Source organism: Rhinolophus ferrumequinum, chromosome 2 (genome assembly GCF_004115265.2).
Source record: "Rhinolophus ferrumequinum isolate MPI-CBG mRhiFer1 chromosome 2, mRhiFer1_v1.p, whole genome shotgun sequence".
Taxonomy (NCBI): Eukaryota; Metazoa; Chordata; class Mammalia; order Chiroptera; family Rhinolophidae; genus Rhinolophus; species Rhinolophus ferrumequinum.
Genome location: NC_046285.1, coordinates 98,589,407 through 98,616,452, shown reverse-complemented (window position 1 = coordinate 98,616,452; position 27,046 = coordinate 98,589,407). Strand labels below are relative to the sequence as shown.

The 27,046-nt window shown below is 46.2% G+C and overlaps 1 protein-coding gene across 2 annotated transcripts in view; it reads left to right on the top strand.

The window, feature by feature from the left end:
* The window catches only part of URB1 (URB1 ribosome biogenesis homolog), a 65,758-nt gene that overhangs the window by 5,547 nt on the left and 33,165 nt on the right, over window positions 1-27,046 (top strand). For both annotated transcript variants that reach the window (XM_033133307.1, XM_033133306.1), the window contains exons 5-19: window positions 3,679-3,775; window positions 5,820-5,905; window positions 7,413-7,538; window positions 8,561-8,685; window positions 11,828-12,023; window positions 13,428-13,565; window positions 16,060-16,233; window positions 16,927-17,056; window positions 17,696-17,812; window positions 19,327-19,439; window positions 21,694-21,813; window positions 23,273-23,389; window positions 23,849-23,987; window positions 24,749-24,919; window positions 25,904-26,097. In XM_033133307.1, the coding sequence (XP_032989198.1) occupies window positions 3,679-3,775; window positions 5,820-5,905; window positions 7,413-7,538; window positions 8,561-8,685; window positions 11,828-12,023; window positions 13,428-13,565; window positions 16,060-16,233; window positions 16,927-17,056; window positions 17,696-17,812; window positions 19,327-19,439; window positions 21,694-21,813; window positions 23,273-23,389; window positions 23,849-23,987; window positions 24,749-24,919; window positions 25,904-26,097 (2,043 nt within the window). The remainder of the gene's footprint in view (window positions 1-3,678; window positions 3,776-5,819; window positions 5,906-7,412; window positions 7,539-8,560; window positions 8,686-11,827; window positions 12,024-13,427; window positions 13,566-16,059; window positions 16,234-16,926; window positions 17,057-17,695; window positions 17,813-19,326; window positions 19,440-21,693; window positions 21,814-23,272; window positions 23,390-23,848; window positions 23,988-24,748; window positions 24,920-25,903; window positions 26,098-27,046) is intronic.

The window sequence follows — 27,046 nt, the reverse complement described above, 5'->3', positions numbered from 1 at the left end:
ACATTAGAATGATTTACTCCTGCGCCCATATGTGGCCTTGTTCGCTAACTCATCCTGGGAACTAAGAGTTTTTCCAGTGCCAGGTAACATCGACTGAGGTTGAAGCATAGTAACACTGGGTGACTTTTAAGGCTCTGTGAGCTTGGCTCAATGTTGAGAGTTTTCCTGGAATTGCAAATAAGGTGTTCTCTGAGGGAAAGTATCAAGGACACTATGCTTTATTAAAATGTTAGCAAATTCCATTTGATAAGTCATGGCTCCCGACGTTTAAATGCATTTCTAGTAAAAAGAATTTGTGTGCTCTTTGCACATTAGGGCAAATATCATGGTTCTTTGGTTCTACCTGGCAGTGAGCCTGGCAATAATTATCTATTAGATTCCCTTTCCCCTCCCACCCCGTCTTTTGTCTTTTTTTACCTCAACCAGACCAGCCATCTAAGTAAACTGTCAGTACCCAGGCCACCCACTGAGACACACGTGGGAAAGCATAGCTGGGATTCCCTTCCCAATTTCCTTGCCTGAACCCTGGCTTCGAGGCTGCATACAGGCTGCTGCATCTCAGAGTCTCAGCAAGCTGTTTTACACCTCCTTGATCTGTAAAGTGGGATGTATGGTCAAGATGAAAATGTTTTTACTTTCTTTAGTTTATTCTACATCAGGTGTCGTAAATTGTGTTTTGTAGCAATGGTTTCTAGAAATTTTAAAAAAAAAAATTTTTTTTCATATAGGAAATGACAGGGACATTCAAAAATAGAGTCCCCATGTACCTGCCATCCCACATCAGGCACTGTCACCTCTCCCACCTTTTGGTTTGCTTTGAGGCAGACTAGTACAGCAAATCCCCCACGTGAATCATATTTCACCATAAATATTTCAGTGTGTATCTCTTACAGAAAATGACCTTTTAAAAAACAAAAGCACTGTACCATCATCGCACTGAACACCATTAATAATTTCTCAGTATCATCTAATGCCCAGTTCAGTCTCATTTTCCCCCAACTATGTCAAACACGTTTTTACTCTTTGTGGTTCAAATCAGGATCCAGACCAGGACCACACATTGTGTTTGGTGGATCAGTTTCTGAAATCTCTTGGTATCTTTGAGTTTTCTGCCCTCAATCCCCACTTTTTTTCCCATTCTATTTAGTTATTGAAGAAGCTCGTAGATATACTTTGTGTGTGTGTGTGTGTGTGTGTGTGTGTTTAATGAGTGTTTCTGACATTTTAGAGGGAATTATTAAAGCCTCGTAAACAGAAGATTATGGATATTCATCCAGCCAAAGAAAGCATTGTTAAGAAACCCTGTGCGAAGAGCAGTTTTACCAAATATGTTTTGGTCTATTTTAGACAGTGTTTTGGAACAAGCTGTAGAGTTCGGGACACTTTCTTCCTGGGATAATAGCCCTGTGAAGTCACAGGGTAGGAATGAGGAGTAGGCATGTGGCCCTCTTGCCTTTGATGGAGTTTGCTGAGATACAGGGTGGGGCCCCAAGGGACTATCTGGTCAGGTGGGAGCAGGAGGCATGGTGGCCGCTTCTGGGAGTGGGGCAGATGCTGTGTTCTGGAGGTTATATTTCTCCACAGTGTTAGGAGTCTGAAATTGGGTTGTCTGGGGTATATAAGACGGATACCAGGAGGTGAGAACTGAATTCCATTTTAGTTCAAAATTCATTGCTGGAGGGACTCTCCAGAGGATCTAGTCCACCTCTGCTATGTCCAAGCAGGATAAAAAGATCTAGAATGGCAGATAACGGACCAGCACTCAGGGCCCTGACTCCTGATATTTCAGTGGGACATAAAAACCCCAACTAGTGGAACTTTTCCAACTCGCTGAGAAAGGATCAAACCAAATTTAATTTGACCAGGCAAGTTTTAGCATTTTATCAGCATTCTTTTGAATCACAAGGCATACATAGACCAGGGTACAAGTTAACTGAGCTTGAATGAGGTGATGCATTTCTTTGAACCATGAGGCATCTGGAGACTTGGTCGCAGTGGTTACTCAGCTTCCTGAGGACAGGGACAATATTGTAGTCATTTTTGCATTCTCTCTCAGCCTGAGGTTGTGGCGTCTTGAATGTAATTGGTGTTTTGCAAACATTGAATTGGTGAGTGAAGGCATTGGAGCATTGCAGACACTCTAAGGAAATGCAACTTCTTTTCAAGACTTTAGTTGTCATTGTACCCAAACTCCATATTGTGACTCTTCATATTAGTCCCCAGAATGGAGAGGAGAGCTTAGAGCCCTTAGTGTATTTGGAATAAACCAGCATTAGTCTAACCACTTTTGCCGAAATGCTGTGTGACGTGGGTGGAGAGAGACTCCATAAACAGAACGAATGTGCAAGGCCTCCATCCAGACATTACAGAGCACGAGTCAGATGAAACATGTACCTGGCGAAACAAGACAGAATGAATTATCCTCACGTAGAGGCGTAGGTGATGCCAAGCACGGTCCCTGCACCTTGAGAAAAGTGAAATGAAAATGCCGTGGAGCCCTGAGAAGAAAAAACTCTCCTGTAGTCAGACATGAAGTCAAGCACGAAGCAGTGTGTTTGTACAGTTATTTCTTATTATCCCAATGCCAGTACTTACTTAGTAGGTATGTGACGTTGAGCGAGTTTTTTAAAGCCTCTGTTTCCTCATCTATAAAATGGGTGTGGTAGGCACCGCTACCTGAGGTTGTTATAAGGAGTAAATGAGATGACAGATGTGTGGCATTTGACGTAATATCTAGCACATGGTAAGTGCTCAGTAAACATTACTGGTACCACTACTAGTACTGCTGCCTTAAGTGGAGGGGAACTGTCTGGAAGGCAGAGACTCCTTAATCTTTTCAGAATTCAGGGCGATAATTCTCTATGATGTTAACTTTTTTCAAATTAAAACTGAAGTAGGGAGAAGTTTTCAGTTTCAGCAGTGCAGGATCTAAGCGTTTGTGCTAGTTCTGGTACAGCTGACGAGGTCCAGGCTCTTTGGGTGTAAAAGAGGGGTGATGAAACACGGGTTTGTCTTAAAATTACTGGGAGGGAAAACTGACCAGAGGGCCCCAGTGACTTCCCCTGAGTGTTGGCTGCTGGTCCTGGGCCTTGGCTGACGCCCGTAGGACAGTACAGATTGCAATCCTGGGAAGGCCACGCTGGGTTTATAATATGACAGCAACTGTGCTTCCGTGTCTGGCGTAAATTTATAATATCTAGTAAAAACCAGACATCAGCTCATTGGCATCTCATCAAAAGCAGCACCAGTCTTTCTTTACCTCTGGATTTTCAAAAACGTAGATATATTGTTTCATTGGCAAGTGAGAATAGATGGTATCTAGACGACTGAGAATCTTTTGCTCTTATACCAAAGTGGTCCATAAACTAAAAATGCTTGTGTATGACAGTTGAGGAAGGGGACACAACTATATTTTACCCGTACTTTGTATTTAAAAGAGCTTGAAAGAGACCGGAAAGAGGTAGCATAGAAGATTGAGCAGGAAGGGCATAGAAGAAACCCTTTGTTTCCATAAAGAGAGGCCCATCGGTGGCTCGGTTTCAGACTTGAGCCCTCTGATGGCACCAGCGTCGAGTGCCTTTGTGCCATTGTGGCAGGAGGGGCGTGCATTGTGCTGTGTTCCTGCTTCCTTGCGTATGTGTGGACACGCATGTGACACGTGGTCTCCTTTGTCCCCAGGGCGTGCCTGACGTCCGGCTGGCCTACATCCAGTTCGCCCTCTCCTTTCTGATTGCCGGTGATGACAGCACCATAGTGCAGGTGCTGGAGGTGAAAGGTAGGTGTGCCGTCTTGAAGCAAAGCCTGTCTGTGACTGGAAAACTCTACCCCACAAAAAAAAGTCCGCAGCCTTTGCTGCTGCCGAGTGCACTAGACTGAAGGATGTGTGGGTGGCGAAGCTTTGGTCAGTGTGGTTTGGATACCGTGGTCAGCACGAACAGAGGTATTCCTGTGACGCTGTCTGGAATACTGGGCACTGTACCAACAAAGGATAAATGCAAACTTCAGAGACTCGTGCGAACAAAGGGCCTTTTATGGGTCCCGAGCATACACAGATTCATTGCCCTGGCTATCTGGCCTTCCTTAGTAATAGTGTTTAAAAAAATAAAGTTTAATTACTTTGGTGGCTTTGCCTAGTGTCACCAGAATATCAGTAATAGCGCTCCAAGGTATTCCAACTGGGTCACCTGTTGGCTGTCTCCCTCCATCAGGGCTGGCATAATTTAATCTTTTATGGCCACTTGCATTTTATCAGGAGACTCAGTAAGGTGGTAAGTCACAGCCCTAGCCGGGCCTAGCACATGGCGGTTGTTCGGTGAGATCCGCAGAGCCTGCAGATGACGAGCGGTCCGTGTCCTGGCTGCAGCTCTGGAGCTGTTGGAGGAGGAATGTCAGCGTGTCCAGTGTGGTCGGGGCTCCAGCCCTTCTCCTCCCTCGCCCAGGGTGGGAGACCTGCCTGCCTCCAGAAAATGGCTGTCAGGGACCACTAAGAGCAGGGCATGGGCGGTGGTCACCCTGTCTGCTGCCCGCCCTGGCCTGTGCAGGCAGCCCCGTAGAGAAGATGCTCTCTTTGCCTGGTGCAGTGGACAGTCCTGCTTGTTGCCAGGTCCCATGTGGGGTGTCCTGCTGCCGCAGGGCTCGGAGTTTCTTCAGGATTCCCCTGGGTCGTCACAGCCATCGGCCGTTTATGAAAGGACATGCTTTGGGCTTCTTCATCTACACTGTTAGAGGGTGCAGGGATGCACCTCAGTTAGTGTCCTGCCGGCCATCGGATGTAGGACATTATGTTGAAACTTTTGAACTGAGTGATCCAGCCATCCCATGTCTGGTCATTTATCCTGAGGAAATAATGAAGGATGTGACTAGAAGTTTGGTTAGGGGCTGCTTTTCCATATTAGCTGAAAATTAGCTAACTGTCCACCAGCAAGGTATCGACCGAGCAAATTGAGGTCTGGTCATAAGGTAGAATGCACCTGTTAAAAAAGAAGTCGGAATATACTGGTTGACATCAGACTTTTTAACAATATATGATTGGGTATAAACATGGTTACAAAACTGTTCTGTATGATCCTATTTTACTAAAAATTAAATATAACAGTATAGATACAGCAGAAGGTTAGCAGTTAACTGGTAACCTGGAAGTTAACCTCTGGGTAGTGGAGTTATGTTTGATTTTAAATTTCATTCTTTTGGTTTGTCTAGTATTTTCAGGCTTTGTTTTTAGAACAATGAATTTGCTTTTATACAAATTAGGTGTGTGTGTTAAGCATGTGAAATTGTAATTGCTTTGATGCCGTGCCTGGCATCACCAGTCTGTTAGTGAGGGTACAGAATCAAGCTGTGTGCGGTGGCTGATTACCTGGGGACCTAGAAGTATGAAAAGAAAGCAAACAAGCATATCACCCCAAATTCTACCACCATCCAACAAAATGATGACCATCGTTTTAAATACATCTTGGAGCAAGTCTAAGCAAAGAGAAACTTTGGAAAGCTATAATCATAACATACATTCTCTTTCAAATAGTCAGCATCAAATTAATTTTTCTTTTAATGTGAGAAATGGAAACTAAAACAGAACTAAAGAGCTATGGAACTTCCTTAATCTTCCTGTCATTATTTTAGCTGTAGATCTTGATTTCCTTTGTCACAAAAGTGGTCATTTCCACTGAACTTGTATAATTAAAAAAGACAAAACTTAAAAAGAAAAAAAAAAAGAAAGTAGATGGCATTGTTTGCTATACCATTTAAGAAGTAATGTTCTCTCATTTCCTCTCATGTTCAAAATATTCTTGAGTTTAATGCTTTGAAACTTTTACTTTCAGAATTTATTCCTTGCATTTTTGGCTCAGGCATAAAGGAAGATCGGATTTCTACCATCAATATTTTGTTATCCACCCTGCAAACAAAGGTACGTGTTTGATAATCAGCGTTTCTGTCGTTCGTTTTCCCCAGCGTTTTACAGAACTCTGGAGCTTTAACATCTTAGGTTACACAGGTCGTTGTTACATAGGTTGAACGGAAAACTATTTCTTCAGCAGAAACTTGGTGGTGACAAGCAATCCTGAAGCGGCCACCTAGGCTGAGGCAGGGCTGCCTTCTCTCACAGCAGGAGAAAAGCTGCTGGTCACCCTTTCATAGGAAGCCATGGGAGTCATTGTGAGCTATAAATGACAACTGTCCTTCATTTGCACACCTAGCGAAATGTTGTTTTGTGTTATCTTGTACATTCTGTCTTTTACAAGCATATTATAGAAATTTAAAAACTTGCTGAAAGGATCACTGTTTTTAATACCCAAGCACCTTAAAAAAACTCTGTGACCCTTCCAATATAAAAAATTGTCAAAAGGCCATGAGCTGACAATCCACACACAAATGGCTAATTAGCATAGTATTATATTTAAAACAGTGATTCTCAACTAGGGGACGCTTTTGCTCCCCATGGGACATTTGGCAATGTCTGGAGACATTTTTGGTTGTCAGAACTGGGGAAGTGCAACTAGCATCTGGTGGGTGGAGACCAGGAATGCTGTTCCACATCCTACAATGCACAGGACAGCCCCCCACAACAGTCATTGGTCCCAAAGGTCAGTAGTTCTGAGGTTGAGAAACCCTGGTTTAAAATAGTGAATTAACGAGATGCAGTTTTTTGTTTTTTTTCCCCTACCAAATTAGCACTGACTTTAAAATAATGATATTTAGTGCTAGGAAAGATGCTTTGAATCAAGTGCTTTCCTGGAGGAAGTGTTACAACCCTCTGGAAGACCAGGCCTGGCAGTAGGTGTCAAAAGTCTTAAAAATGTTTGTAGATTTGGGAGTGGGGTGGGGGTGGGGCTGGCCTCAGAACCACTTCAGAAACTCATGTGAGGCACATAAACCTCCAGAGATTCAAGGGATAGGTTTGGGTGGAGCTGAGAACTTGTGCCACAATGCCAAGTCCATAGAGAGGGATACAGTGAAGGCTTTGTACAAGGATGCTGATCGCAGCCAGAGTGTGTACACACCTGGGGAATGGTTACATTAAGTTACAGTCACTTACAGGGTAGGATGATATTCAGCCTCCCAATGATGTCCTAAAGGAATTTTTAATAATATGGGAAAAGTTCATGCTACATAAGTAAAAGCAGGCAGTATATACATATAAAATATTATCTCAAAGCTGTAACCGCCCCATCCCATACAGACACATGTATATTGTGTGGCTTGGGGAAGGCTGAAAGGAAATACACCAAGGTGTTACCTGTAGGGATCCTAGGATGGTGGGAATATTGGTGGATTTTGTTTTTCTCTTCATATTTTTTCCCTTTTTTTTGGCCAAATGTTTTGTCCTACACCTACATTATTTTTATCATGATGAAAAATAGTAAACACTATTTTAAAAGTTGAATTCCTTGAAATTCATGTTTTATTGTTTTCAGATAGTTCACAATAAAAATATCACAAAAACCCAGAAGGTGCGTTTCTTCACCGGGCAGTTACTGAACCATATAGCATCTCTCTACAGCTGGAATGGGATTGTTGATGTGAACCTGGAAAATACTGAGGTACAGTCATGTTGGGGTTTCATTTGGCTTCACTGTTAGTGTGTGAGCCTCACAGCTCGGAGACTGAAGACTAAACGTAACATCTGCTTTTAAAAAGTCCTTTCATTTGATCTGTTTCTTTTGGCTTGTGGTAATATTAATTTTCCACTTAGATTCAATGTGGTTTTAAAATTTTATTCTTAGAATAAGATTTTTTTTCCTAGCCTCTGAGGTATCGTGATATTAAACTTTTTTTTTTTTGATGAGAAAACGGTTCCCTTTCTCTGAGTGACATCTTAATTTTCCTGCAATGCTTGCCCAGTAGGAGTACAGAGTTGATCCAGGCTCTCTCTTCCTCCTCTTGTTTACCTCTTCTTTTCCTCTCTTCCATTGTTTTCAAATCTAGCTTTTGGAGTTTCAAGGCTTGTTCTCTTAATTCAGGGTCCTAAGCATCTAGGGAACCCTAATTTCCTCACCTACTGACATGTATAATTTATTTCGTAGCAGTTACTAAAATGCTAAATTAGAACAGTGGCTCCATTGACCCAAGGCCAATATACCTTTTAATTCTCCTCATTTTGAAATTCCTCAGGGTGTTTCTGAACATGGACTTGGCCAGAGCAGTGAAGGATCAGACTTCCTGTTAACTTTATGATAATTACCTCTCAAGAGCCCACTATTTCGCTTCCTTTTATCTTCGTGACTTGCTTATGTCCTCTTGTTTTGAACATGTTTTGTACACTCTATTACAAGGAAGCCTCAGGGCCTTAATAAAAACACTCCCAAATGTGGAATTTTATTGGAAAAGGCAAGAGAAAATAAGTCATTCTTAAGCTTGTTTAAAAATACAGATTTAAACTTGCTCCTCTTACGAGTATTTTTTAATTTTGATTGGGGTTTCTGTTTTTTTGAAATGATACCCGGTGTTTACTTGAAAATGTTTTCTAAGTTATTAGGCCTGTGATATTTTCACTTTTATTCTACAGCTATTACTAAAGTTTATGAACTTGGGATTTTCATTGAATTTTTTAAAACCCTCTTAGGTTTCTGCTGAAGACGCAGGGAAAACCATGGTGAGGGAGCTGGTTCATCACTTCCTGATGGATCTTTGCTGTTCGCTCAAGCATGGGATTAATTTTTATGATGCGTCTTTGGGTACCTTCGGCAGGTAAAGTGTAACACTCTTGTGAATCCCAGGTGTGTGTTTCTCAGAAGTCACCACATCTATCCATGACTGTCCAGTGGAAATCTGTTAAGTGATGGAATTGTAGTGGGTTAGAACTAGATACGTAGCACTTGGGGACCCAGAGAACTTGTCATTATGTGCCCTCGGGGAGAAGGTGTCAGGATAACTAACCATTGACTGAGTCACGGAGATGTTACATCTCTCACCCAGGGCGGTGCTGTGTGTGTCTATTCGGTGGCTGACTCTGAGAATAAGTCTTACATCTGCCTTCCTACAGAGGACAGGCCCTGAGAGGGGCCTCACCACAGTTCTGAAGTGGTGCCATTGTTATTCCAGTTTGCAGAGGAGGGAAATGGGCACAGAGAGGTCAGGTCACTCCCCCGTGAGTGGCAGAGCTCAGATTTGATCCCAGGAAAACTGGCTCCAGGATCATCCTCATCACAGCTGAAAGGTCCCCCTCTCCACAGTGACTGCTGCTCACCAGTTAGGATTTCACAATTTTGTTTATACATTTTGTTTCATATTTCACAATTACGATAATATTTCATATATAGTCCAAAGCTAACAGCTTAGATTGTATTCGATTAGACTTTGTGGTTGTATTATTATAATACATATCCGTGTTATTTTTTAAAAACCAAATGGCCTACTGTTAGATACGCTGTTCACCAACTTGCTTTTTTCCATGCGACAGTAAATGTACTGGACATGTTTTCTGGTCATTGTGAAAGACTCTTACTTTTTATCCCCTTGGCATTTTATTATAAGGGTATAGATGGTTTAATTTAGTTTTAACCAGTCAGGAAATAGCTGATTCCTTCAGAAAGGGATGACATGGTGGGAATTTTTCTCCCTGCTTGTGACTTTGGATTTGTTTTGTTTCTGAGATTATTGTGATTTAACTTTCCACATCGTCTCTTTTTCTCGTCAGTTAGAATAAGCTTGTTTTCCTACTAAAATGTAATAGCAGACTTTTATAGTCTAATATAATGTAATACTATGCTTAAATCACACACATTTTCCCCCCGAAGTAGATCCATAAAACAGATGATCATTAAATGAGCATATTGAACCAACTTAGGGGTGTGGGTCTGTTTAAATAAGCTGTGATTTATATCAATTTTCGAAGCCGTGGGCAAAAGACAAATGTTTGTGCTTGTGGAGGGAAGGGAATTTTGTTTGTGGGGACATTAAGGGAAAGCTTAGAGGAAGTGGAAACACATGGTCCCCAATCATCCTAAGTCTCACTCCCTTGTGTCATTCAGGTCTCCACACCAATGTCACCAACTCAGGGAGGCTTTCCTTGGCATCCCTTTCTGAAATAGGCCTTTCCTGTCACCATCCTTCTGCCTGGCTCTTGCTTCTGACTGTGACTTGTCACTACCTTGCATGTTTATTACTTGATAGGTGAGAATCAGAACAGCAGCTGTTCTGCAGTTCCCAGCACTAGTAGGGTGTTTGATGAAAGCAAGGTATTATAGGGTAGGCAAGGATTGTCGAACTTTTTCTCTAAAGGGCCAGATGGTAAGTATTCGAGGCTTGGCTGGCCATACGGTCTCTACTGTGACCACTCAATTGTGCCATTGTAGTACCGAAGAAGCTGTGGCCATAAACAGTGCGTGTAATTGTGTTTGTTCCAATAAAGCTTTATTTACAGAGACAGACAGTGGGCTACAGTGTGCTGACCCCTGGTGTGAAAGTTAAGGGAACAGATTCTGGAGTGAGCTCTGAGAGCTTGAGCAGCTTACTATTCCTCTCTGACTCCAGCACTCATCTGTAAAATGGAAATAAAATTAATACCTGTCTCAGAGAGTGGTAGGGTGTGGTAACTGTTGAGAGCAGTGTGTGGCAAGTATTGCATGCACACTACATAATAGAAACGCTATTCATTTTATTACATTGTTGATTGAACTAGCACTTGTGTGTATGTGTGTGCGGTAGTTTTAGCACTCTTTGTAGATTTAATGTTCCATTCATTTGACAGCATAAACTATGTTTTGCTTATGAAATTTTCATATTAAGAATTTTTAGCTTTTAAAAGGATAGCTCTCTGATGAAAAGTATACTTTCTAATTTAATTTTTTGAAGATTTTTAATACATGGGAAGCTGTCATATAGCTTCTTAGTTTCAGTCAGTTTATAAGGGGACGCAAAACAGTGAGGGTCCTAGAAACGAGCAGCATGGATGCCAATGAGGCAAATTCTCAGGGTTTTCTGGTTGTTAAGACTTCACATGTCCAGCAGATATGAAAAGGCCTCTTTTCTTAGAAGGCCTCTCGGGTAGAACCCAGAGGCCTGCGGTTTGGGGTATGCAGATCCTGGGCTGGTTGTTTCCTTTCTGCAAGTTTTAATGTCCATAGGTTTTTCCGGCGGCTTTTTATCATCTTCTTGAAAACTGCCCACATTTAGGACAAGTTTTGAATATTTTCATACAGATTTTTTCTGCTGTATTAGCTTCTTTCAGCTTGGCAAGTGAAGGCATAGGAATTTGAAATAAGCTAGAAACAAAGGAAGTAAAAGATCTGTGAAAAGACTTTTAGAAATAATTTATAGCACTATGGACTGTGTGGCAATTCTTGAGCATTTCATATAAAAAACCCTTCATCTTTTCAAAGGAGAGATGGAGTCTCTGTATTTTTGATATGTATGTGCACATACATATTTATTCACATACACACCTTTTCATGTGTGTTGGAAGAAAGAGGTCAGTAAAGTCTCAAAATGAGATTTGGGGAGTGGATCCCTCCCTGCTGATTTGGCCCTTCCTTTACACTGCCGTGACTTCTAGGCCCACTGGTGGGTGGCCGGTGGATAGGGAGAAGGGGTGTCTTCTTTACAAGTCAAATGGAACTCGGAGGAAAGGTGGAGGTGGAGAACCAAAGAAGAGACTTGTTCAGCCACTCAGAAGTAGGAGAGTGAAATTGAAGCCCTTGGATGGAGAGCTGCAACCCCACAGGCCAGAAAAACACCCCGTTTCATGCCACCGGGGACGTCTACCCAAAATGAAATTTGCCAGTCGTCTGTGTTTACAACTGTGTTTACCGAGAGTGATTCTGTTGTTACCCTGATCTCTCAGTGTGTTGTGACAAGTCCCCGCTGACCCTTCTCTCTGCTTCCCTGGCAGAGGAGGAAACCTGACACTCCTGCACTTCCTGTTGGGTTTGAAAACTGCAGCAGACGACGAGCTGGTGGCTGAACTTGTGGTGAACATCCTCAAAGTGTGCCCGGACTTACTGAACAAATACTTCAAGGAAGTGACGTTTTCCTTTCTCCCAAGAGCGAAGTCCACTTGGTCAAATAATATCAAACTTCTAAAGAAGGTGAAAGCCCTGGGCATTTCAGAGTCTGTTAGATAGAGTGGGGGCGGAGTGTAAGGATTGGGGGGCGGCAGGCAGGGCAGAGAGGGACCTCTGACAAACTACAGTGTGAAGAACTTCTTTCAGCCGTTCTTGTTCTTCAGGGGACATTTGAGATCATGTAACTTAGGTGTTTTTATCCACTGGGACATTCTATTCACTGAGCTGAACTTTGGGGTTCATGCCTTTTGAATCTGTTGAGCCAATTTCATCTTCTTCACCCAGATGTGGCATAGAGTGAGATCTTAACAAGTTTCAGCAGAGTTAGGCCGGAATTAGGGAAATGTCTGCATTGTAGGATGGTTTTTAAAGATTGCTGTTTCAAGTATTTAGAACAACTTGAAATAACTGTGGCATGGTGGTCTCTCAGTTTGAGTGGATGTGTATTAATTTCCTTCTGATCATAGATGTCAATATCCCCTCCTCTACCAGTGGAAGTACTAGTACCAAGCCTTTGGCAGTCCTTCCTGGCTCGGTTAATCTCTCTCGCTCTCTCCCCCCCCCTCCCCCCGGCTCCTCCTCCCCTCCCCCTCCCCCTCTCCCTCCTGCTCTCCCTCTCTCTCTCTCTGTCATTTATGGCCTGCCTACTGCTGAAATACTTGGGATTGTTTTCTTGCACATCAAGTTGAGCATGGGTTTATCTGTAAAACAACCTTCCATTCTTGTATCCTCTACTTTTCCTTGAGTGCCTACACGTGCAGTCCCCATGTGTGTGTTGGGTTGAGAAGGAGGCACTTTGCCCTCATTTTGGTGCAGGGAGCCCTGCGGCCAGCCCCCCTGGGCACTGCTTTGGTTCTCCCGGGGAAGGGGAGGGGGCAAGTACACGGCGTTTGCCAGCCTGGGAGTGAGTCCTTGCTTCTCTGCTCACTAGCTGTGTGTCCCTAGGGAAATTACTTAACCTCACTGAAGCCTAAGTTTGCTTCTGTAAACTTTTTAAATTTAATATAAAATATCCCTACCCCATAGGGTTGTCATGAAGGGCTGAAAAGGTCACATGACAGGTGCTTGTCAAGCATGTTGCGATGAGTAACATGGCTGTTCTCGCATTGACTTATTTGTCATCAGAGGTTTTAAGAGGCTCCCAGACCGCAGGCCGAGCTCTGCTTAAGGTCCCTGCGGTCCTGGGGAAGTCCAGGGAAGTCCTGTCCCAGGGAAGTCCCTGGTAACAGCCAGTCTCATGACCTGACTTGTCTCTAACAAGTGGGTTTGGGGGTTAGTCTTCTGGACCCTGTTCCTTGTGGCAAGCCTGCGCCTTTTATCACGGTGGTTCTTTCATTGGAATGTGGCACTGTTGGGTGTGTACAGTAAGCCTCAGGTTTGAAATGCAATCTCCGGCACCAGCTCATTCTCTTTTTCTCCTACTCACAGATCTATGAGGCCCAGCCGGACATTTCCCGGGCGTTTCAAACCAGAGAGTTTATCCCTTTGCCTCGGCTTCTGGCAATGGTGATGGTAACCACCGTTCCTCCGGTGTGCAATAAGATCATGTTCACCCAGGCACTAAACGTAAGTGGTCATCCTGCTTCTAGAACTTTCTCCTGGCAGTGCTGGGGAGCATTCTGAGAGTGCTGGCCTGGACTGGGTTGTGGTTTGTCAGTGGTCCTTCAGGGTGTTCCCTGTGTCCTGGGGAAGGGACCCTGGAGCCCAAGGCACATTCCTGCCAAGGGGTGGAGTGACTGCACCCCCAGCACTGAGCTCGGAGCTCTGCATTTCTCCACGCTCTCTAGGCCTGCCTGAAGATGGGGGCGTGTTAGAATCAGAGGAAGAGAAGTGTGTTCAGCCACAGCCTAGCGTCATGCATGGAAGTCTCATTAGTTTGGAATTTTTGGACAGGGTTGGACTGAAATTTGCCTCGCAACTCTTCCGTTAATGGTTTAAGTGACTAGTGTTAAGTTTTCTGGGAAACATGTACTTTGAAGACCAACTGTTTCAGGTATTTTTGGAGGGTATGTTCATGGAAAAAAATTAATCCTTCAATTTCATATCATTATTTATTATAAAAGGTCCCCAAGTTCCATCAAAAGCCACATTCCGAGGGACTTATCATGGCCTTAGGTGATTGGCTGTGAGTTGCTGGCACACGTGGGTCCAGGCTCTGCCAGCCCCTCCTAAATCCAGGTTGCCTCAAGACCTACCAGGGTGGGCCAGGTAGTCAGAGGGGTGCAGGGCCTGGGGTTTCTTTGGGGGGTGTGGAGTCCCGTCTTTCTGGGCAGGTGGATTTGTTGTGTAAACACAGCAGGCCCAGGGCCTGCCGTGGTGGGTTGCACAGGCCTGAGAGGTGGCCTGGTGGTGATGGGGCAGTCACCGTAAAGTGGCAGAGACGCCTGAGATGGCACAGTGGGATTCAGCAGTTTTTGATACCCATCCAGGCTTTGTGCTCAGAGTGGGTAGTGGGGTGAGGCGTAGAGAGAAGGGGGCCTGTGTGGGACTAGGCAGAAAGGGCTTTTGTTCTGGTTGCCAAATCATAAGAACCAAAATTAGGACCCAGCTAGCTTGCCCATTTATTTTGTGGAAGACACAAAATCTTTTCACTCAAAGGGCTTGCAAGAAAGTAGAATTGAAAGGAACGTTAGCTGCTGCCTCTATGGGAAGAACAGTTCACCTGGCCGGCTGCATTTATGCTCCCCTCCAAGCTGACCCCAGGCAGCCTGGGTCTCTCTCTTACGGTGTTGCTTTAGGAGAGGGGCTTCCATCCCCTGGACAGAGTGGCTACAGGACGAGGTAGAGGCCACGGCTTTCTCTCCTGCCAGCGCTGCCCTCCTGTGCAGGGCCACGGCCGGCGAGGGGCGGCTACAGCTCTGCCTGCTCCGCGGGCCTTTCCTGAGCTGTGACGCACCACGAGTGAGGCCCGTGAGTCGGGTGGACCTAGGCAGTGGAGTCACGAGGCTGTGGGGTTTGGGTTTGTTTTTGTTATTTTACATTTTTCTTTTATTCTTCACGTTATCTGATAATTTTTAATAGCATACATTTTAGAATCAGAAAGAAAAGAGTTAGTTTTTTCTAGAACAGGAAATGAGGTGTCTGGAGGTAGAGTCTGGGGCTGTTGGTTGAGCTTCGTGCTCCAGGCCGTCAGGTGTACATGTGAACGCTTGTTTGGGTCCTGCCTCATTATTGGTTTCGGATGTTTCATGTAGTGCTGCTGTAGCGTACAGCGTACATGTAAAATGAAACCCCGCTAACTGGAATGTTGGAATGAGGTGTCCTAGTTATTAAATCAAAAGTCCATCAGAACAACTTTCCATTTCTACCTGAGTGTAAATCTATAAATCTAAGCAGCAGCTGGTGTTTCCAGACTTGACTGTTCCCAGGAATCAGCGGGACCAGTTGAGTTGGCCTGGGCTGGGGCCTGAGCTGGGGCCTGAGCACCCAGGAGATCCCCTCGCTGCTGCGGGCCCAGACGTGACTAGCCAGGTCTCGTCTTGCCCTCTTTTTGGCAGTATCACAGGTTCTGGAACCTTCTTCACTCCCTGCAGTGAGTGAGAATTGTGAAGACTCTCGTGCTGTCATTCGGAATACAAGTAGCAAATGTGGGTGTTGGAGGCTTGGGATCAGGGGCGGCATGTTTACCGAGCCTAGAGGTGGTTGTTCCTTCTAAACTACCAACGCCTTTTCTTGTCATTGCTCCACCTGGTGTGAAATGCTTTTTTAGGGGCTGGTTGGCATCTGGTGAGAGCTTGGCTATTGTTGGTACAGATAATCCATATGAGCTGAGTGGTTTTCAGAGAAGACTTACCCAAAACAGACAATGAAACAAAAATAAAAAATAACTCTCCAACCCTTCCTTTAGTAACCGCCTTCACGGCAACTGCTGAAGTCAGATCTGCGGAGGTCAAGGTCGCCGGGCCACCTCCTCTCATGGCGTAGAGGCCAGCCGTCTCACACAGCTTCCCTGTGGGTGACCTGAGAAGGGGCCAAAGCCATCCAAGCCTGGGGCTCGGGAGAGCAGTGTCCAGCAGTGCAGCCTAAAGACATTTGTGCATTTTACTCTTTTTCTTCCCAGTTGGACAGCAAATCAGTGAAACACACAGCTTTGTCCCTTGTTTCCTTCATTTTGAAGAGAGCATTAAAAACTCTTGACTACTGCCTGAATAAAGAGGTGTGGCAAGCGTCCGGCATGTACACGGCCGCGATGATGGAAGACTTTATGCGGCTCTTCAGAGAAGCCCTGAGTAAGGTAGGCACGGAAGCCAGGCTTGGCCTTTCCAGAGAAATTTCCAGGGCTTTCCTTAACAGGTGTCCCAGGTAAGCATACCAGGTGGTAAAGGCGGTCTTGGGAGCACAGACGGTGGGTGTGAGGTCAAGTGGTTGGGGTGCTCCTGGGGCCTAAGTGTCACCAGGAGCTATTGTGTTCTTTTCCCTCCCCCAACCACTGCACATGCATGCTGGACTGGGGCCACAGTCAGGCACCGGGTAGCTGGGAAGCTCCTCTTATTCCCTCCTCCCCGTGGCTTTTTCTGGTAATTCAGGAAGGCCAGTCATCTGCAGATTGGCCAGCTGCCCTGGAAGAGCCACGGTCTTGCTGGGCAGGTCCCCCCAGACGGTCATAAGGACGTCTTTCTTTGTTCCCAGGGCCTTGCTCAGGTGAATGAGTCTCAAGGGGTTTGTTTTAATTGTCAGCACTTGTTTTTTTCACCAAATTTTTGTTGTGTACAGTTCTGGGAATCACACCTCAGAACAGAGTTCACAGAGGATGTGGGCCTGTTCTCACCCTGCACCCCCTCTTTTTACACACAGACACACAGACACACAGACATACCCACGCTCACACCTCCCCTCTGTATTAAACTTCTCTTTGTAGGTTCAGTTCATTTGTTTCTCTTCCTCGTTTAATGTGTCTCGTTTTTTGCTTCTTTGTTTTCCCTTTTAGATTTTACCAGACCTAAACACCATCGTGTGGGTCTGGCAGTCACTTAGAAAACAAGAGACTAAACAAGATAACGAAAAAGGAAAGAAAAGGGGCACCAGGAGTCCTGCGGCCTGCGTGGCTCCCCAGTGTGGTGAGTGCTCTGTGGGGCGTCTGCTGTGTGCAGACAGAGCTGACACAGGAGCGTGAATCCTCTGTCCTTTGCTTGGAGAGAAGACTGAGGATGGAATCTCAGAGTGAATTCTGACGTGAATTAGCAATGTGCCCGAGCCTTACGCATGTGCTATCTCTATAAAGACTTGAGCGACAGGTGCTTTGTGCTCGGGCCTGTCAGTGGGGTGCCCCTTTTTTGCTGTGCAGAGGGAGGCAGGCTCCAGGGTACCCCCTGGTAAGGAGATACACTGACTCAGACCTTGTTATTAGCCAGGCAAGGGGCTTTGTATCGTATCTGCATCCTACTAATCCTTACGGTGGCCCTGCAAGGGTAGGCATTATTGTGTCCCCATTATTCGGAGGACACTGGAGCCCAGAGAGACGGAGTAGCTTTAACCTGTCTGAGGTCCCAGCAGTGAAACGGGGGTTTAAACCCATGTTGTTTGCATAGTCCTGACCTTTTCACCACGTTCACTCCCTAACTTTAGTTCTGTAGGGGTCTGTCTGCTTAGCGGGCAGTTGATTGCACTGCGTCACGGGCAGCTTGACCGCTTACTGATTGTTGAAGGAGGACAGAACACGTGTGTTTCCTAATTCAAGCTGCTTTATTTTGGTTCAGACGATGCAGAAACCGTTCTTCTGAAAGCCGTCCTGCTGCAGGTCATATGCCTCTACCAGAAGGTGGTCCCGCACGTGGTCACGCAGTACAACTTCGACTTCAGCAAGCTCCTGAAAGGTGCGTCTCAGAGGACATGGGCACCCTTCTGCTGTGTCTGCCAGCGGGGATGGAGGAAGCGGATAAACCAGAGCAGAGCCCGCACAGCGAGGACCAGGGAGGGCGGTGGGCTGTTTGGCCGGCGTGCATGAGCCACCAGCCTGCTGCTTTTCAGTAGGACCAATATTTTTTAAATAGCCACTCTTCCGTACGTAAATATCAGGTGAACACTGAGCAGCAGCGAGAGAGGAGAAGGGAGAAGCCAGCCAGTATGATAATTTATTATTGCCTCTTTTCAGAGGGTTGCAGAAACAAGAACCCCTTAGAAGGATGTCCCGTTCATACAGAGGCACTTTTGGCATAGTTACTCATATTTTACCCAGTGAGTCAGGTTCAAATCACATCTTGTACATATAACGTGATGGCTGTCCCGCCATGTTTTGTTTTTGGGTTTTTAAAAAATTTATCATTGGCAACAAATACTGCCTGTCATTCTTTTTTTTTCTTTTTTTCTTTTTTTTAAATTTTTATTGGGGAGTAACTGGGGAACTGTGTGTTTCTCCAGGGCCCGTCAGCTCCAAGTTGTTGTCCTTCGATCTAGTTGTGGAGGGCGCAGCTCAGCTCCAAGTCCAGTTGCCGTTTTCAGCCGGCAACCTTGTTGTTGAGAGCTCGCACTCTAACCACCTCAGCCATCCAGCCACCCCCCTCCAAAGGCTCAACGGCAGCTCATTGTCTTTAATCTAGTGGAAGGCGCAGCTTACTGGCCCATGTGAGAATCGAACTGGCAACCCTGTTGTTCAGAGCTCGGGCTCTAACCCACTGAGCTATCCGGTCGCCTCTGGCCATGTTTTCTTGATGGGAAAGTTTGTCTAATAAAATTGACTTTAATTTGGCCTACAGAAGAAGACCTGCAGAAATATCATTCCTGGGATTTATATAAACAAGTGAAGTAGTTCTATTCAAAGCTGTAATTAACTTTTTAATTGACAAGAGAGGTTCTCTTTGCTGTGAGAATAGGAAATATACTAGAATGTGGCCATTTAGTATTTAGTAGCTGTGTCCTTCCCAATCGAAGAGAAACCCAGAAATCAGGCCAGAGGGTAAGGACCCAGTCTTGGGTGGCCACAGTCTGCTCATAAAATGCTTGAATCTGGGGAGCAAGGCCTGTGCCCCACGCGGGAGGTGGACATGAACTGGAGACTGCAGCTGGAGGGCAGCACGGGGTGCAGGGAGGGCATCGAGCTGTAGGAAGAGGTCAGTGTGGGCCGAGTGGCAGGGCAGGTGTCTTTGGGCAAGTGGCATCCGGGATTCTTGTTAATGGATTTAGATAGACCTCAGAGGGGTGGGGTGTCAGGTGAGGTGTCTGGGCAGGGCGGTGGGCCTGTCTGAGGGTGACCACAGGACCGGGAGGAGGAATCCTGCAGCCTTCTTTTCAGACGAGGAGTTCCTCGTCTGGTCCTTTGGGCCGGGGCAGCAGTGGCTGGGCGCCTACCTCTCCATGACTTCTTGCCTGTTTTCCTCTTTTCCTCCTGCAGGCATCATCTCAGAGCAGGGCCTTCGAGAGGAGGTACCTCCCATCCTGCAGCACCACATTCTGAAGGTGGCCCTGGAACTTCCGGCCAGCAAGTTTTTGTGGTTAAAGGCACAGGTAGGAAACTGAGAGCCACCCCGCCCCCTTCTCCCCCCGCCCCAGCCGCCTTCCATCCTTAGCGATCCTGCAGGCTTGCTAGTTTTTTGGCCTGGGAATTTCTAACTGAAACAACAGGACCCTGACGGGTTTGGGGGCACGAAGGAAGATGTTAACGGTTCTCCTTTTAGAGACACATCTAGAGCAGAGGCGGGGTCCTGATTCGTGAGCCGGGGGGCTTGTAACTCTCTTTGATTTTGCAAAATAAGGCACTTCATGTGTCCTTACTGAAAATATATTGTTGCTGGGTACTGGGAGTTTTTGTATTTTTTATCTTGACTATTTTACATTTTTCTTGTCATTTGAAAACCTTTGAGAAAATAAAATAAAATATATTCCTTCTTGTTTGTCGTCATCCTGGAAGAACTTAAGACAGAGATAGAAATCAATACCAAGCTTGAGACTGGTGGAAGAAATCAGTCGAGATTGCTGGCATTTTTCTGTCTTTAATAATGTCTTCTAGGACTTTCTGGAGAACATAATGTTGAATCATAAAGGGAACTTAGCATTCAACATATATGACCTGTGTATTTAAACACGAGGTGCTGTATCACTTTTGTCCAAAGGCGGAAACATGACCAGGCAAAATTAAGCATCGTCTGAGTGTGTTTCTCAGTAGCTCAGATAACTTTTTTAGTGACTTAGATCTTATTTAAGATCTTATGGCAGCAATAGCATGGAAATGTATGTGGCATCTTCACGTGTGATATTTCCGGAAAGGCGTAAGAATGCTGCAGCACTGGGATTTTGTATTTCCCCCCGAGTCCTCTCCCTCAGGCTCACCAGCATCCTAGCTGAGGCTCCTTCTTACGGAGAACTTACTGTGTCAGCTCATTTACCACCACTTCAAGACAAGGCAGCTGAAGCACAGAGTGGTTAGGAAACTTCTGCAGGGTCCCAGCTAGAAGTGGAGGCCCCAGGATTGGACCCAGGCAGCTACCCAGATCCCAGCTCTCAACCTTTATACCCCACTGAGGTCACTGCCACGGCCCCATAACGATGACAGGACAGGGGTGTTACTTAGTTGTTCAGCCCAGTTGAACAGGGCTAATGAGATCTTGATGATTTAGTTAGAAAGTAAACAGAAGCCTCTGACTTTGAAAGATCTGGTATTAAAATGTTCATTTATATCCTGTATCCCTGCTGGGCTTCAGGAACATTGGCACTTCCCAGGTTCAGGGTCGACCTCATGGCCACAGCTTCAGGGTCACTCCAGTGAGGCAGATTCAGTGGAGTCTGGGCCAGGAAGCTGGAGCTCTGTGCACTTCTCTGAGATGTGTTCAAGGCCCAAAATCCTTTGCAAGAGGCTAAATTACGGATAAGGGATCGATTTTGTCAGCACCAGCACCCTGCTGAAATGCAGCGAGCACAGATTATCACGGTGTCAGACAGCTGAGTCGCATCCTTCTCCACCACCCACCAGGCGGTGCCAGGTCTGCACCAGGGCTCCCTGGACTTGATTCCCAGCTTGGCCACTAAACAGCCAGGCACCTCCTTGTGCCTCAGTATCCACATGTGTAAAATGGGAATAACAGTCGTGCCCACCTGAGGACTGTTGGGAGGATAAAGTGAGGCAGTATGTAAAAAAGCAAGAATGGCACTGGCAGGCCAGCCCGATGGCTCAGGCGGTTGGAGCTCCGTGCTCCTAATGCCGAAGATTGCCGGTTCGATTCCCACATGGGCCAGTGCCAGATGGCTCAGTTTGTTGGAGCGCGTCCTCTCAACCACAAGGTTGCTGGTTCGACTCCTGCAAGGGATGGTGGGCTGCGCCCCCTGCAACTAGCAACGGCAACTGGACCTGCAGCTGAGCTGTGCCCTCCACAACTAAGATTGAAAGGACAACAACTTGACTTGGAAAAAGCCCTGGAAGTACACACTGTTCCCCAATAAAGTCCTGCTCCCCTTCCCCAAATAAAAAAAAAAGAGAGAAAAAAAAGAATGGCACTGGCACATGACGAAGGCCACCATGAAGAGGGCCACCTTGTTGCTCCCTGCTGCTGCTCTTTATAATCACTACAACTGGGGGTTTTGGGGGGTGGGGTGAGTGACTTCACTTCTGAGGTTCCTCGTGTACAAAACCTCAGCAGTCTTGAAGACAAGGTGTAGTTGAAATGAGGTAAGAGGCCTGGAACCACACTGGGCACACAGTCCCTGTTTGCTCAGCAGTAGTGGCCTGTTACGTTTATGTCATTCTGTGCTGTTGTTCAAACTCCAGGAAGGCCCAGAGGCAGAAATTATTGGAGGAGAACGATCCGTGTTTTACTTACTGATGAAAATGTTTGTGACCAGTAGCCATTTACAACTCAAGTCATCAACCAAACTTCTGATCATAAAGGTGAGCATTTTCTACCAGTTCCTAATTCTGAGAAGTATTTTACAGAGTCCTTCTTATAAGTACGTGCTTAGTCAATAGTTGTTGAATTAAGGATGTCTTAGGACTATTGTAATTTAAAAATAGAAGGTTTTATGGCAGTTTTAATTTATTTTGTCTTAAACTTGGCTGCATTCCTGAGAGGCAGCATGGTGGAGTGGGAAAAGCATCCACTTTGAAGTCTGTTCCTAGATTTGAGTCCTGGTTCTACCACTTGCTGGGTGGCATTGGAGAAATTACTTAACCTCTCTGAACTTCGCTTTCCCATAGTGAATGGGAATAATAAAGCTGTAGGTTGCAGAGGAGATTACATGTGATAAAGTAGTAGGTTATGCCTCCCACGTTCTGGGCTCAATAAATATTAGATTTCTGGCTCCCCCGGGAACTGTTTAATAGGCGATGCCTCTCTCCCTCATCTTCAGCCTTTTGACCTCACCTATCACCCACAGGGCAGGTGTTGTCAATGTCAGTGGAAAGAAATGAAGAGTTTGACTCTTTGCTTCTCTTCTTTCTTATACTTTTTAGTCATTTTCCAGGGCTACATCAGATCTTGTAGCAATAGGAAATCCGGATTCTCCTTTCTGCTGTGCAGCAAACATCTTGGGGGGTACTGCAGAGTCACATCTGTCATCTTTCGAGTGCAAAGACTGTACCTTTCTTTGAAGAGCTGATAATCTTGCTGCCCTTCAGCCTCACCTGAGCTACTTGAAGGGTGGGAACGGCTAGGTCTTGACCTCTGTACGTAGCCATTTCCTTACAGATTGTGCAGGGTGAACTTGACCCAACCAGGTGTCATGATCACGAAGTGCAAACGTGGACTTGGCACAGTCGCACGTGCTGTTGCTGCACCCTGCTGCTGGGCTCGTGCTGCGCGGCTGCTCAGAGCCCGGGCCTCTGCCATCTGGCCATGGGGGTGTCACCCCCACAGGCCCAAGTCCTACCTCATAACAGCCCCATTCTCTCAGAAATGGTGGGTGCTCCTTGCCCCGGGTTTGAGTCTTGAGGGGCCACACTGACAGGTTCATTATCTTAGAGAATCTCAGACAGGCTGGTGGAGTCCCTGTGAGGGGTCAAGTCCTACACGTTTACCCGGAACTTTGTGAAAATCCCGGTAGAAAAATCAGACCCCTAAGTAGCAGCTGGACTTTTCCCTTTTTATTATTAAGGAGTTGAAGGAACGGAGTAAGCAGCAGCAGGACAAGGGATTATGTTCTCTGCCCGAGCACAGAATGCTCTTTTCCTTGTTTCCCTCAACAATGGAAGTGTTGTTTGGAAAGAAAAGCTTTTAGAGTAAAACTAGATGCAACTTTCACCCTTTGTGCTCCTTGGGTCTCTGTGTCGTGCTGGAGCAGTCAAACCACGGCGACTCCCCCAGAAAGCAGGCTCCAGCCTGACTTTTTCACTGATGTCTGCTTCCTGACAGATCCTGCGGGACACAGGGGTGTTTGAGTACACGTGGAAGGAGCTGGAGCTGTGGCTGGAGCACTTAGATAACACCGTGGAAGAGAAAAAAGAGACTGTGATTCAGTTTTTGGAACGTGTAAGCACATATTTTCTGTGTAAAGGAGCGTGTTCAGGATAATTCTGAGTGATCCTCAGCATAATTCAGGCATTTTGATACACCAGTGCCAAAAGGCCTCTCTTCCTGGTTTGCCTTCCTAATTCTTGCTGACATGTCAGAATCTTTTAGTTTTGGAATCTGTAAAATGGGAATATATTACCATGTGCTATTTAATTTCCTTTTAGGAATTTTGTTTTGCATGAGCAAACAATGGTACACTAAAAGTGATGTTAAAAGCAATGATATATATATTAAAAGGAGATTTTTAAAAAAATTCTACAACAAATAGTTTTTAAAAATTGCGGCAAAATTATTGTTCTTATTAAGGCCCGTTAATATTTTAGCCTTTCTTTTTATTGTTCCATTGATATTTTGGGGCATTTTTTCATTTCATTTGTGACCATCTCACTGTTTATCACTTGGCTCTTTAATGCCCAGGTTTTATTGACATTGGTGGCAAATCCCTATTCGTACACAGACAAAGCATCTGACTTTGTCCAAGAAGCCAGCACACTGCAGGCCAATGTGACAAAGCAGGACGCTGATGACGTCAGCATCCCCGTCTCCCACATCGACGGTAGGTGCCACGCCCTCCTGCACTCCTTGGGTTCTGAAGATCGAGCTGCAGTGGCATATTAGAGAAAGCAAACAAGATTTGCATTAAAGGTCATGCAGAGTGTAGACGTCCCATTTCTTTGTGTCACAGGTCAGCCTACTGTGGAAATGAAAGTTGCCGTATTTGTTCATGTAATGGGGGCTATGTACAGAGTTTATCTGCTGGGTTATTTTTATTTGTGCAGTGTTTACTGTATTCCAGGTGCTGATCTAAGCTCTTTATAAACCTGAAGTATATAACCTCGTTAACAGCCCTAAGCAGGGGTATTATTCTCATATTCTATATTGATAAGGCAGCTGAGGCACAGAAAGGTTAAGTAACCTGGTCAATCTCACACAGGCAGCGTAGCAAAGTCAGGGCTTGAATCCAGACACTGGCCCCGCTCTCTGCTTTAACACTTCCACTCGTTGGCTTCTCAGATTTTGGCTTGTTTGCCTGAATGTCCAGGTGAAAGTTCCTGGGCTTCTCTGTGTCACCTGAGGAAACTTCATCCTAGTATCACCTGAGCTGGATATCCTGGCAAAGATCTTAAGATATTACAGGCAGTGTCCTCATCTACGTAGAACCAAACTTCGTATTCAGCATTTTTCCCTGAGAGAAGTTTAGCATTTATTTTTCTCCTTTTGCACATACTCTCTCGCTCTTCCCTCCCTGTGGGCTTCTTTGCAGTAGAGCCCTTGGCTGGCTCTTGCCTCCATTTGATCCCTGCCTCTCTGTCTCAGACGTTCTCGACATGGTGGACGTCCTGGTGGAAGGCAGCGAAGGCTTGGATGAGGAAATTGGCGCCTTACTGAACGAAGACGTGGCCGTGCTCACATTCCCATTCAGTGCCGTGGTCCCCGCAGCCCTGGAAGCCAGGAATAAGCTGCTCCTCGGGACAGAAAATGCAGCAGGTACCCTGTGTAGTCAGGATGTTGTGGGTGCATCAGACCCGCTGGGTATCTGGGGTAGGAGGTGGGATTGCAGGACCTCTGGAAATGATTGCTGAAAACCCAGAGCAGCAAGAGTTCAGACCCTCCGCAGTGAACTTTCCCAGCGGAAGAGCTAAGCATGCGGATAGGAATTGCAAGGCTGGGAAATCAGTCATTTGAAGGATGAATCTGAAATAATGTATTTGCATGGCCTCATGGATACCTGCTAGAACATTGATCTTTTCAATATTTATTCTTGATATCTTGATGCTAAGGTATGGGTTTTTCGTATTTGCTCAGTACCCAGGCAATTTAGACCCAAGGAAGCACTCACAGATCACAGTGGTGTAATTAGTTTGTATTGCTCAGGCTTTGCTGCAGTAATAAATAAGCACTCCCCCAACATGTCAATAGTTTAATGAGGAAAGGTCTCTTTCTCGACCTTGTCATAGTCCAGTACAGGTCAAGTTGTTCTCCTGGGCGGCTGTCCCCTGGCAGCTAGCATAGGGATCTAGGCTGCTCCTGTCGTGTAGCAGTGCCATCTCCACCTGTGGTTCCCAAGGTCACTGTGGAAGTGCTAGAGAGTCAAGCAGGGGTGTTATGGCTGGGCTTGGAGGAGGGTAAACCAGTCATGTGTCCCGACGTAACTGCAAGGGAGGCTTGTTTGTCAAGGAAGAGGAAGTGGATTGATGTGCACTGAGCAACTCCTGCCCCCAGGTGGCTTTGCCTCACCTCTTCTCTACCTGGGACTCAGGACCTGAAGTACGACTGTTTAATAAAATGGAGCCTTGTGAGGCCTCTGGTGCTGGTATCTGCCTTCCAGAATGGTTATGTGACCCCTCGTGCAGTCAGCATGAATTTTCCTGGTCTTGAATAGACCAGGTGAGAGAGAATTGGTGTTATTGATGGATCCCAGAAGGCTGGTCCCAGCAAGCCTCTCCCGGCATGCATCTCATTCCTTTGCAGGAGAAAGCGTGGTGACGTACCTGACAGCGGTGCTGACGGACCTCCTGCACACCCAGAGAGACCCTCTGGCTCTGTGTCTTCTGCTCCAGGCCTATGACAAGTCAGAGCCTCCAGTCCTACCTTGCTCTCATCAGCTGTCCCGGTTCAACAGATACTACAGCCTGTGGATCCCGGAGCCAGCCCGAGGGGCCTCGGTGAGCGGCAGCTGCAGCGGCAATGCCTGCTCCTGCAGAAACCAGGCCTTCCCCTAGGAAACCCTGGCAGTGTCTTCCTGCCACGGCTACAGTTGTATCGCTTTACAGGGTGCAGCTTGTAGGGTGAAATTTCCTAACCCAGTGTCCCCTGCATAAGAGAGGAAGCTGAGGGGTGTCATGGCTGCCCGACTTAAGGGGCTGAGACAGGTCGTAGTGGGGCCGTGGAATTGAATTTCCCTCCGGCTGCTGTACAGTCGCTAATTACATTCCAGCTTTGGGGCAGGAGGTTGCTTTTTCTTTTCTCCTCACTAAGTGACCTGTGCCCACTTGGCATGCCCCTGAACTTCTCATGCTCAGCGGTCAGACCTGGCCCCACAGGCCCCCAGCAGGCTCCATTCTGCTGAAACTGGGAAAGTAAAGGGAGAAAGGGAAGGGAGGAAAAATGGATTTTCTTTTTGTGGGGAAACATTCTTAGCATGGAGTGCTGAGTTCTGGCTCCAGTCCATAGTCCATGCTCTTCACAAGTGTCGCCCCCTGTCTCCACGATAGGCCAGGGTTAGGAATTGGTTATAGCCGTATAGCAGCTCGTGGGGGCTCTGGACAGTGCAGGGCTACACTCGTGGGTCTCGAAGTGTAAGTGTCTGCTCTGTTGAGTAGGTGGGAGCAGTGGTCCTCGCCCTTGCAGGTGCATTGGAATTCCCTGGAGGCTCCTCCCCCAGCAAGTCTGATTGAGCAGGTCTGAGTGGGCCCCGGGAATTTGCATCCTAGCAAGTGCCCGGGCGTGCAGCTGCTGGTCCAGGGACCCCACCTGGAGACCTGCTGAGTTTCAGGACACATACTCATATAGCCCAGTTTTATTGGCCTTAGGAAGTGGGATATTTGGAGTTATAAAAATAGAAGCCTCGAGGGCCAAATAAAGAAGGCATTTTGGGAATTATGTGAGAGGAAA